General features: G+C 38.7%; 1 protein-coding gene across 2 annotated transcripts in view; it reads right to left on the reverse strand.

The window, feature by feature from the left end:
* Positions 1 to 12272, reverse strand: part of CPEB4 (cytoplasmic polyadenylation element binding protein 4) — a 63915-nt gene that overhangs the window by 25502 nt on the left and 26141 nt on the right. The window contains exon 3 of one of the 2 annotated variants that reach the window (XM_024753342.1): positions 369 to 419. The exons of the other annotated variant lie outside the window; for it this stretch is intronic. Within the exon in view, the coding sequence (XP_024609110.1) occupies positions 369 to 419 (51 nt within the window). The remainder of the gene's footprint in view (positions 1 to 368; positions 420 to 12272) is intronic. 2 annotated transcript variants of the gene reach the window in all.

A 12272-nucleotide genomic window follows, 5' to 3' on the forward strand; every position in this document is an offset into this window, starting at 1 on the left:
GGAACACTTTTCCAACTACATGGAAATGGTTTTTATGTTGACATTTCAAAGGTCACTCTACAGAAGCTAACATTGGATTAAGTCATTCTTTATGTGTCATTATGGGAGTCTCATTTATTCTCATTGTCACCAGTTTCAAGACAGCAAATTAGCTGGCTCTCAAAGTTTAAAAAAAGTTCCTGCTCTAATTTGGAGGAATAATAATTATCCATAAAATAGGTGATAGATTAATAGCAACTTGCATATTCATTACAGAGCAAACTAATGTCATTTCTCCACCTGCTGAAGCTTAACTACTGTATTTTCTACCCAGTACTAACTTGTTACAGTTCTTTGAACTTCACTAAGGTGAATCAATTATCACTTACCATTAATAAGCAGAGAGCTATCGGATCCTGGATATGAATAGTTTAGACGACCTGAGGGTAAAAGAAGGCCGTTACTAAATTTATTTTTTTTCATAGATGGTTTAAATGTATTCAACAACAAAGCTGAATTAATTGTTTAATAGGTATTTAAAAAGCCGTATTATGAGATAAAACTTAGCTGTGCTAATAAACACACAGAGTCAGTTGACATATCAAACAGCATATTCACAAACGTTCAAAAAGGGAAAGTTTCAAAGTGGGAAAATAAAATACCCCTTATATTTAACTATTCGGTTATTCTAATTTCCAAATCCCCATCCAAAGGAAATTTTTTGTACCATTATGTTCTAATACCAACTCATAACAACAATCTTCATATTTTTCCCCATAAATGTGCAATTTTTCTTCCATGTGTAGTTTTTCCATAGCTTTTTAAAAGTATGTAGTTAGCAGTAGCATTTTTTTATATAATTCGTAACAAAAGTGCCAGTCTTATGCCTACACGTACAGACACACTAATGGGTTTAAATTCAAATTTCGGGGAATAAGTACAGAAGGTAAAGAGGCACATTTCATTGTACTTACACATGAAGAAAATATCAAAGCACACAGCACAATGCCCAGAGGCACAATAGCATTCAGCAAATGCTGGGTTAATTTCCTTCGAATTTTGAACCTAAAATGGGCACCCAAGATACCCTCGAGAAAAGGGTTTGTGAAAGTCTAAAATTTGGGGAGGATGCTCTACCTTCCAAATTGGAAGCCACAAATAAAGGGGGGGGGGGGGGAATGCATTTCTGTTTTGGAAGAGTTTCTACATGCAAGTTGAGGTAGCTAGACTACACACCATGTAACTAGTTCTATGCTACAAGTTACAAAACTCACTATGACAACATTTTCATGTCTCCATATTCCCCATGCCCTTCATAAGAATGGTGGAGAACCCTCAAGTCTTATTCATCTAAGGAATGGATAGGGGAACTTCACTGTTAATTACCCACCACTGTCTAGCACTCTATACATCAGGAGTAGTGTGAGAATTTCAAATTGACTCAGAATTACAAACATTCCAATTAGGAAACCAGCAGTCTAAACTCTGACTCCACAGAACCACAACAGACTCTCTAAGACAATGAAAAGGTGGGTAAGCAGAGGCTCTCCCAGGCCTGGAGGCTGGGGCAAGCCTTTCAAAATGCCAGGAAGACTCCACCTAGTTCCAGAGAACACTGCAGGAGCCAGATCTAATACGTGGTCCTATCAATCCACCAGCCACACATTTACAACTCTTTAAAAAGGAACTTTAGACCACAACTATCCTTCAGTCTCTCAAAATCCTACTTCTTTGAAATAGTCTCCACAGAAATAAACTCATGCCATGAAAAGAGAAAACTGTTCTCTGTGGCTAACGGCTTTAATTAATCCACGTGCAAACCTTGGAGTCTCACGTGAAACAAAATCTGAACTTAATTTTTCTACCATTTAACACCAAATACAAGGATTTAAAAAATTAAGTTGTTAATTGCTCCACTTAAAATTTCAGCATGTTCCTATTTAGGGAAGAGAGGTAGGGATGAAGACGGGCAAGGAGGAGGTGAAAATTAATTTTGATATTTCGATTTCTTCCTAAAAATTGGCTTCATTATTTAATGCTCATATACACACAGTCAAGTATCCAAATCCAGTGAATTCCAGCTGAACTGCTTTAACTACAAGCCCAGATCATATGATCTGTCACAAGTATTATCTTTAAAAAAGCATAGACTTGAGATGCTGGAACAAGAACATGACCTTAACTGTTAAAAACTTGGGAGGGAGGGAGGGAGGGAGGGAGGGAGTGCTGTTTCTAAATCACTTGACTCAAAGTAGCAGCTGATTTTCCATGATGGAACATTTGCATTAATTTTGTAGCTGTGAAACCCTCTGGTAAATGAATTAACAGCTATCCCGCATACCATTTTTATTTATCATAAAACATGTTTTAAAAAGATGATATAAGTCAACACAGAAACAAAAATATTTAACAATATTAACTGAAGTTAAGAAAATGTTTTGCTATTTCTAAGAAGATACTCTAATTGGGTATCTAATGGAAGATACTCTAACACTCCAATTGAAACCAGGGCTGTTCCATATGAACTATAATGCTTCTTACTTGATACTAAGGAAGGATAATTAACGATGAGGATCCAAAAAACAAATTCCCAAACTAGCTGGCCCAGTTTAACAAATCAAGTTCCACCTTATCAGAAACTCACCTTTGGGGTACCTTTTAAGGAGAGAGAGAGAAGAATATTTCAACTTGACAGGCACAAAAATATCCCTTAACTCAGTTCTCTCAGAGTCTGCCTCAACACACACCTCCTAAAGAGATGCCACCCTCCACCCCCAAGGTAGGTATCGTTTGAGACTTTTTCTGATCCTTAGACTTCTAAATGCAGTAGTTCTAACCTTCAGCTAAGACAACAGAGCACTGAAGAATCAGTGGCAAAATTCACAGTTTAACTCTCAAAGTGATACTTGTTTTTATTTTTTGACCTGTTCTCATGAGTCCTGTCAGGCTGGAATCAGTTCTGGCCTCTGAGTAGTAAAGATACCTGTAATATTTTGTTCAATCAGCAGCAATGCCTTCTACTTCAATTTTAAAATATTAGCAGTGACATTAAGAAACCTTTGAAAAAAACTTTCATAATGCCTCCCTATCCTACCTGCCCTTTCCTTCTCTAAATTTCTTCTGTAATTAAAATATCTAGAGTCATCCACTCATGACATCTATTATGGAGAATATATATCACTTCCTTTCTGGAAATTCTCTGAAAGCTCCCATTATAAGTGCCATGGGACAAGTGCCTTGTCTTCTACAAGCCTTTCACCTTCTCCCTGTACCCCTTTTATTTCTGCTCTAATATTCTCTCTGCTCTACGGATGCTAATTTTCACCGGCATTTTTGCATTTTCTATTCCATGGCTAGATTACTGACCACCCCCTCCCTCCCTCTGAGACAGTGGCCCTCTTTCTTTGTCTCCAATGGAGGATATTTTCAAATCTTTTTTTGTTTGCTTGTTTGTTTTTCAAATTTTTTTCCAGGGTGCCTTTCCCAAAAAGGAAACCCCCTTGTTATATTAACTCACCAGATTTTATTTCTATCTATATTGCAACAGCCAACCTTCTCACGTAATCATTTCAGCTACTGGCTAACTTTCTTATCTCTTTTAAGTAATAGCCCCCTTTAGGAACTAGAGCTTTTTTTTTTTTTCCCCCCCGATAGAACACAGCTTGTGGGATCTCAGTTCCCCAACCAAGGATTGAAGCTGGGCCACGGCAGTGAAAGCCCAGAATCCTAACCACGAGGCCACCAGGGAGCTCCCAAGAGCTTTTTTTTTTTTTTAAAAACGTAGGTACCTTGAGTTTCCTGTTTGGGCACGAGGTAAGCATTCAATTAGTTCATTCTACTGAACTTAAAACACCAGCACTTCACAAATGAATAAAATGAAGTAAAATAAAAATCCCTGAGATATCTAAATATGAATATAACCCAGGGTTTGTGGGTTTTGTTTCATTGGTTTTTTTGATAACTCATCTATCTATAAACATAACTCAGGTTTGGGCACATTTAGAATTGAATTCCTCAAGGGAGAAGGACGGCATTAGGATTTCAGGCAAGTAAACCTATTTAGTGGATAAAATTCAATCTTTGGAGGCTCTTGGTATTGATTGTGTTATAAATGCAAAGAAATACTGCCAGCTCAGCAGTCCTAACCTTAAGGGACGCAGTGACAGGAAAAGCAGTCATCTCTGGAGGCCAGCTGTGGCATTTGGAGCCAGAAGCCTGGCATACATCATGCAAAAGGCATAGACTATATTTGGTGACATGACTCAACCTAGCCAAATATAGGCAACTGATACAGTGTGACTCTCGGGAACTACACTACCAAATTCTACAGCCTAGAAAAGATTCAGACTCGAACTAGGCAATTGTATGCTAAGCATTTGCGAGTTGGAAAGAACCAATATTTATCAACCAAAATGACTAAGAATTGCTGGGGGGAGGAGGTGCTCAAAACAACAGTGTGTATTATCATATTCTTTTAAGACACTAACTAAAGTAACTGAGTTAATGAGATGGAAGGAGAAAAGACTAGAAGGAAATACTCTAAAATGTTTCCATTATTTTCAAAATTAGGTAAAGTACCCTTGTTTTCTAAAAATTAACCCAGATACTATTGCTACCGATGATTCAGCAGGAAATGATACAATAAATGTTGCCATTTCAAACACACAAGCAACGAAAAATATCAAATGGTCTATAGCACTATTAGATTTCATGCTATGGCCTTCTCTTTTTCAGTCATGCCAGCATTGTTGGGGTCATGGTACAGGCCAAGGAATGATAACAGGGGATAACTCTGCAAGGTTGTCTAAAATATAGCCATGCAGTCCAAAGAAGTGACAAGAAGCATGAAATTCTGGGTTAGTATTTTTATTGACTCACAGTATAAAAACCTAGATACTCCAATGAAAAAGGAGAGGTTTTCAGTGGACATCGTTTAAAATTTCTCATAGGGAAAGGATAGGCATGGACTTAGGGTCCATTTCTAAAACCGATTAAAAGGTTTATGCACATGACACAACACACACACACACACACACACACATACACACACACATATATACATACACACATATACATTATTTGTTATTGTTTAACTAGAGATGCTTCTCCTGATTTTGCTCCTGCTAATGTTATTTAGCTCATATCTAAGTAAGCCAAAGCTATACTGCCATAAATAATTTTTTTAAAGGAGGTGCTGTAACTGCCTTTCTGCATCTGCTGTTTTTACCAACACTGCCTGAGACTTGCAGCAAGATGGCGCTGTGGGGGCCTGGATGACGCAAGCAAGGTCCAAGAAATGTGGAATAAATTCAATTTCTGAATACCAGCTTTATACTCACACAAACGCAGAACACGTATCAATATGAACTAATAAAAATGTGCTCACTATGTTCTATCATTTAATGATACAAGGATAATCATTTTTATTAATTTCTTCCAATGACCTAGAAGTAACTCCCCAAATCATAATCAGTAACCTTATTCTACCCCCTGACCTATCTGTGATACAACCGACTTCCAGTAAAGACGCTTCCACTCAAAATTACAAAGGAGACACTGGCTGGGGCTGACATCAACTGGATGGAGAGTCTTGCCCCCTCCAAAAGAGCCATTTAAATTACACACACAGTTTAGGCTACACAAAACCCCTCTCCAGGACAGATTTGACTTTCAGTTTAAAGACCGGGGCTTGTAAAAAATACTTTAATTCTCTTGCCTACCTCTCTAGGTTCATCTCTCACAATGCCATTTCCCTTCCCACATGAGGTACTCTGCACGTTCAGAACTACGAGCCCATTAACTTTTACTTCTGGGTCCCTCCCTCTGTCTGGAACGCCCTCCTTTTCCTCTGGCCCCAGGATTTCACCACTCAAGCCTCTGCCGTTCTGTCCAGGTAGCTTCTTTCTTAGGCCTCACGTCTTATGGAAAGTCCCTGCCTCAAGCCACCGGCTCCCCAGTTCAGACAGCCTTATGGGCTCCACAGAGCACGCTTTACACTTATTATACTATATATGTGTGTGTGTGTGTGTGTGTGTGTGTGTGTTTTGCGGTACGTGGGCCTCTCACTGTTGTGGCCTCTCCCGTTGCGGAGCACAGGCTCCGGACGCGCAGGCTCAGCGGCCATGGCTCACGGGCCCAGCTGCTCCGCAGTATGTGGGATCTTCCCGGACCGGGGCACGAACCCGTGTCCCCTGCATCGGCAGGCAGACTCTCAACCACTGCGCCACCAGGGAAGCCCTATACTATATTTAAATCACCTATCTCTAAGCTCTGTTCCTAGTCTAGGGCAACAAAATCTTTGAGGATAGATTTCACGTCTTGCATCCCAGAGCTTAGAGCAGAGAAAGGTACTCAATAAATAGCTGTTGAATAAGTGAATAAAACAAAGCTAGCAGCTGGTGGTCTCTCTGCCATGAAACACCCAGTGAAAAGTGCAGAGTTGGACCAATCCCATCTTGTGAGCTAGGTCAAATTACTCAGTTTCTCTGAAGTAAAACAGAGGTATTTCTGTTTACATGTGACAAATTCATGAGATAATTTTTGCAGAAAGCCCAGAAAACTCTCCCAGTATAGAGTATGTGCTCAATTAATATTAATTCCTTTTCCGTCACTAACTTATAAGCCAAAGATAACCAACAGTTTTCTACTTGTGAGAGAAAGAAAGGAAGGATTCCTCTTAGTCAAATAACACCCAAACTGGAACCTTGGAGAAGGGAGTGGCTATCTGCGGGATTTTGGGCTTCAGAGAAATGAGAGTTTGCTAACGTTCTGAGTTACAAACAAGGATATCACTCTTCTCTGGGGGAGAGAAGAGAAAAAACCTAACTCTTTACTTTTATGATAGCCAAACAGGCAAAGTAGCAGAAATATTTTAGGAAATGTGAAAATTCAAAGGAACTTAAAAATGTTCCTTTTAACAAAAGCCAAGGAGGATCTCTTCTGTACCAATAGCTCAGATCTAATTTTTCAATTGTGATAGGATAGCTGAAAACCAGAATGTATAGTGGCCAAAAGAAAAAAGAAAAGAACCTCTATCTTTAAGGTAAGTAAAGTCAATGGGATTTGTTTCTACAGATTGAGGAAGGGTTCGCAATAAAAGAAGGTTTCATAACAAAAGAAGGTTTGCTTTGACTATAACTCAGGGCAGGTGCAAAGATGGAAGATCTAAAAGCATCTAAGAATTTCAGGCAGAAGGGAATGTCTAGAGAGTCACTAGCAAAGAGCTGACCCAATTAAGGAATTTGAAAGATTTCCTACTGCCAGTAAATCTAACAACAAACCAGCAAGCAGGAAGGCAGGCTATTTTTATCCCTGCCAGAGGCCTTCTGACTCTGGATGCTACATTTAGAGGACAGAGCAACAAGATAACTTGCCTTAAGAGGATGTTATGATACCAGTGATTAATGGCAATATTTTAAGCTTTAAAAAATTAGGCATAGTTTTTATCCACAGTAAACCAGCCAAAGCCAGTTAAAAAAAAAAAGAAAGACAATATAATGGAAAGAAAAGTGGAAAAACAGACCAATGGATAGTAGAAAAGCTGTAATAATCCAGAAACAAAGCCAAGGCAGTAAATTAAAATTCTACCTTGCAAAAAGGTTGATTAAAAGAAGCATGTGTTATAAGAGACATATTTTAAAAGAACCAGTGAATAAAAATAAATAATTGTAGAAGTGCCCAGAAGGGAAAGATGATGTTGAGCAACGGCTCTCTGTACTGACGTGAAGACGACCAAGACAAACTTAGGAAATCCCTAGGTACTATGAACTAAGTTACTTGCAAATGATTGAGAACTTTAGAGATGAAATAAGCCATTCTTAACACTGGTTGCTTAAGTCCAAACCCCAAAAAGCCATAAGCAAAGTCAGTAGTTGGCTTTCTGCATACATATCATCAACCCTAATCACTTACTTAATATAAATTCTGATGACTTTACTGAACCTTCATGAAGAATGCACTTGGATTTCATACCTAATCTGATTTCATCTTTTGTTGTCTCAAAAGGCCAGTTCTTATTTTCCTTTATCAATACTAAAGGCACTGAGTCTTCCTCGTATTAATTAGCCCTCAAAACTAAAAAACAGGCTGTTCAAAGATAACTGCAAATTATTTGGAGAATAAGTTGCATGAGGCCAAGAGTCTTAGTTTTTATTTCCTGATATATCCCAACAGCCTGAAACAGTGCTTGATATTTATTTGTTTTAAGAACAGCCTCCCACAGCTTCAGACTTTACATATATATCTAAAGTGGTTCTCAAAGTAGAGCGAGGCTGGGGGTGAGGAGGGACGGAGTCTATCTGAATCACTTCCAGAATACATATGCTTAAGTCTCATGACAGACCTGGTGAATCAGAATCAGCGAAAAGAATAAGCCAGCTTGGAAAAGTCCCCTCAGTGACTCTATTTTGACCTCCACCCTCCAAGAGGCACCCTTCAATAAGAAATCAGCAGGTGTGAGATCTGAATCTTTTACAGAAGATTATGACAAAATACAGATTTTAAATTCTGTCCCCAGTCTCCTACAGAGAAATTAAGAAACCTGAATGCCTGCTCTCTGTCTAGAGTATACTAAGACAAACTTTTTTAATGTTTGTTTCCCTCACAAATGCTACACAATAAATACCTAAGCTACTGAACCAGAAGCCAGAGGCTATGTGTTCCTATCTCGATTCTCTAGGCACCAGTTAGTCGAGTGACTTTACAAAAGCGGTTTTATCTCTCTGAACTGCAGTTTCTGCAAGCGTATACTGGAGATCACAAAACTCACATGGAGGGTTATTATAAGGATTTAAATTAGAGATAATTCTCAGAAGTGGCAAAGAATAAAAGCCAGAGAAATGGTATCAGAAGTAACTGCCCTTTCACTTGAAACTGGTTGTTAACACTGCTTCCTATACAGAATGTCCAGGTCCACCTCAAAAAAGAAATACGTAGCTCAGCATCAAATGTGTCCTGTGGGTCTACTACTACTCGGGACACGGAATACACTCAAATGTGTGTGGAGCTGGAATACAAGCAGAAGCTAAAATGTAAGGTACTTCCAAACCATGTGGTTGAAGAAAGCCATCTCCCCCTCCTAACAAGGGCTACCATGTTACTCCACTCCAGGGTGCACCCCTCCTGTCACAGGACTCCCCCTGCCCCCTGGCACTGTGCCAGATGTAGCCTGACAAGTCCACACTCCTAGACATGCCTCAAAAGGCAATAAGATGGCTTCAGATGCCAGAGACAACATTCCAAAATGCTACTTGGTGGAGATGATAATCTAGGATAAGGTAAGCGACTCCTCCTCACTCCTCTTTGTCCTCGTCCCCACTATTTCCTCTATTAAATTCCTTTTTTTGTTATGTTCTTTTTTGGTAATGGGGGACATTCTAACGGTAGGAGTTTAAAGCAGAACAATTAGAGAAGTTCTCTACAGCAGTGTTTCATAACCTTCCATGATTATTAAGACCTACTTCAATCAGAATATTTCAGAGAGGCTCCCCACCATAACACCTGAAGCCCTCAAGCCCCACGCCAGTGGATACTACAAGTAAAACAACCGCAACAAAAACCCTTAATAATAAAAGGCTACTATGAATTCAGTAACACCTTTAAATATATTTTCATTGTATTACATCAGCATCCATGTGCTTTTGGAAGATAATCATGCAACACATACATGACAAATCTATCATCTAACTAGAATGCTTGGTTCTAATAGGTTCCTAGACCCCATCAAGTAATTCCCATGGCTGAAGAGGCCCGTGGTCCACAAATTGAGAACAGAAACATTATATCAAGCCAAGTTTAAACAACTGCTTCCTTGACATAGTATTTTTAGGCCTATCTCAAAAAGAAAAAATACAGTCTAGAAACAAAGCCTTCACTCAACTGAATAAATTTGATTGATTTCTGGTTATATCCCTTCTTACAAGCTACTCAATATTAAATGCTGCCACACCCCAACTCACATGAAATCCATGATACTTTCAGTCATTCAACTATAAAAACCTTCAACTTTGTCACTGAGAAATACCATGCCAGAGAGACTGCGTGGAATTGCTGATAGCAACTTAAAGATCACTAAATTCAATCCCTCCATTTCCTCCTGCAGGTAGAGAAACCAGGATCTAGCGGGAAGTGACTGACTTAAGCCATGTAACTGTTAATGGCAAAACCAGGTCTTAATACACTCCATGCTTCTCTTTATTTCTAACAATTTGGGAAAGTCTATTATAAGCTAACAACTTCTGATCTTTTACAATAAAGAGATCAAGTGGCCAATTTAAATATCTCCATTTAATTAACCATGCCAGACATTTATTATTTGGAATACTATAGCCAGTAGAAGTTAGACTTTTTTTCTTTTTTAGATTCTTTATACTAATTAACACTAATTACTCATGGCTGCTCTTCAGAATGAAGATCTGCACTTTAGTGCTGGTTTCTCAAAAATTAAAAAAGGGTCCTCTAATTGGTTGATTCCTCCTCCTCTTCCCAATGCATAACAACTGGCATCAGCCCAGTTGGATTCCAAAGAGATTATGGAACTGCTTTCCCTTCCGAATTCCACTAATGTTCTTAATTGACTGGTTACCAGGTAATACCCAGAATAAAACAAAGCCTTGCTTTTAGAACAGAGTGTGCTAGTGTGGGACTGAATTCAGACTCAGTCTATCGGACAAGATAATGAAGCCCAGAGGCAGCCTAGCCATCTCCATATCTGATTTGAAAAGTAGTAACTAGTTTAAAACTAGCTAAAAGGTATTCCTTTTGCAAATTTTTACTGTTGAACAGCAACAAATGCATCAAGTTTTTTCTCTTTGCCCTCCCGTAACTTAGGTAATGAGGACAGTGGCAACGTGAGGGGAAAAAACTAAGGAGTAGTGAATAAAGAAATTCACAAATCAGGTATACACAGCTGCTAAGTGAATCAACTGCCTACAATATTCAGGTAGAAATTCCATGCCTGTCAGGAAGAAATAATTTTGTGGCACAATTGTGCAACTATTCTGCTTCCTGTTGTTAAATTGAATGCAAAGAGAATCTTGCATATTTTTATGACAGCTAAGAATCAGGTGGCATTGCTTCCACTCCCTTAAAGTCAGCAAATAACATATTCCAGGATTATATAACAGGATTAAAGAAAGTATTAAGACCTTCACAGACAACTCACCATTGTATTTACTCCATAATCAAAAGGGCTTTCATTATGCAGATTATTAGCATATAGGACTGTTCTAGTAGCTGTCAGGAAATGAAACAGCAAGTCACCTCTCTACAGAATTTTATAATATAGAAGGAAAAAACAGAAAAATAATAAGTGACACTATCAAAAGGTACAATATATTATTAATTTGGACATGGTGCATGAACAAAACGTATCTCTATAAATGTTCTGGACCTCCTTCTACTTTTTTACACGGTAGGGAGGTCCCTAATATTTGACACTGACAAACTGCTGACAAAATCTGAAAACTTTACTACTTGAATTTATTCAGATTTCATTTCTGAATGGAAAATATTTTTGTCTGTACACACGGTAATATCTATACTTACTAAGCTGTACACAGTACTTAGTGTGAAAATGTACAAGATCACAGAAAAGCACTCACTAATTTGCTACCTGACTGCTGCTTGTTTTTTGATTTGGTACTTCTAAGTGTTAACTGTCACATATAGTTTATTCCTTCACCAATCCCTGCCCTGAATGTGAGTCTAACAAAATCAAGTTACAACAGCCATAAAGTACGTGAGCCTTAATACAGTTGTAAAGAAAAAAAAAAAAAGTTAGTGAGTTAAAAGCACCTTTGAAAGAAATCGTTAGGCTCTCCAACCTTCTAATAACAGAAAAAGTTTACTGTCATTTTCCCCTCTGCCCCCCTTTACCCTCATCTCTCACCCAGGTAAAAGCAGAGTTGCAACAATGTTTTAAGATACCTACTCAGTTTTCCTGCGCTCAAGACTCTCTGTGCTCAATGTTCAGGATTAAGATAAGGGACTGCTTGAGTAATTATGGGCCCCCATCACCGATGACATACGACAAATTCCCCCTTTGTGACAACTGCTCGTATGATTTTCGGAACAAATAAGAACACGGGTCGATATTCTATCACAAACACATGGAGGGCAGAGGACAGAGGATCACTACTTTGTACTTACCAGTACATATTATATAAAAAATCGGGCAGATGAGGATCTGGCCAAGGCCCAGGAGCATTTAGTATGAACCAAGTTGGTTTCACTTCGGAGCCTAGAGTAAGGAAGACTTCAATCCAAGGCTATGAGCACATCCGTGTTCACAAACA

The sequence above is a fragment of the Neophocaena asiaeorientalis genome, unplaced genomic scaffold (genome assembly GCF_003031525.2).
Source record: "Neophocaena asiaeorientalis asiaeorientalis breed wild unplaced genomic scaffold, Neophocaena_asiaeorientalis_V1.1 scaffold268, whole genome shotgun sequence".
Lineage (NCBI taxonomy): Eukaryota > Metazoa > Chordata > Mammalia > Artiodactyla > Phocoenidae > Neophocaena > Neophocaena asiaeorientalis.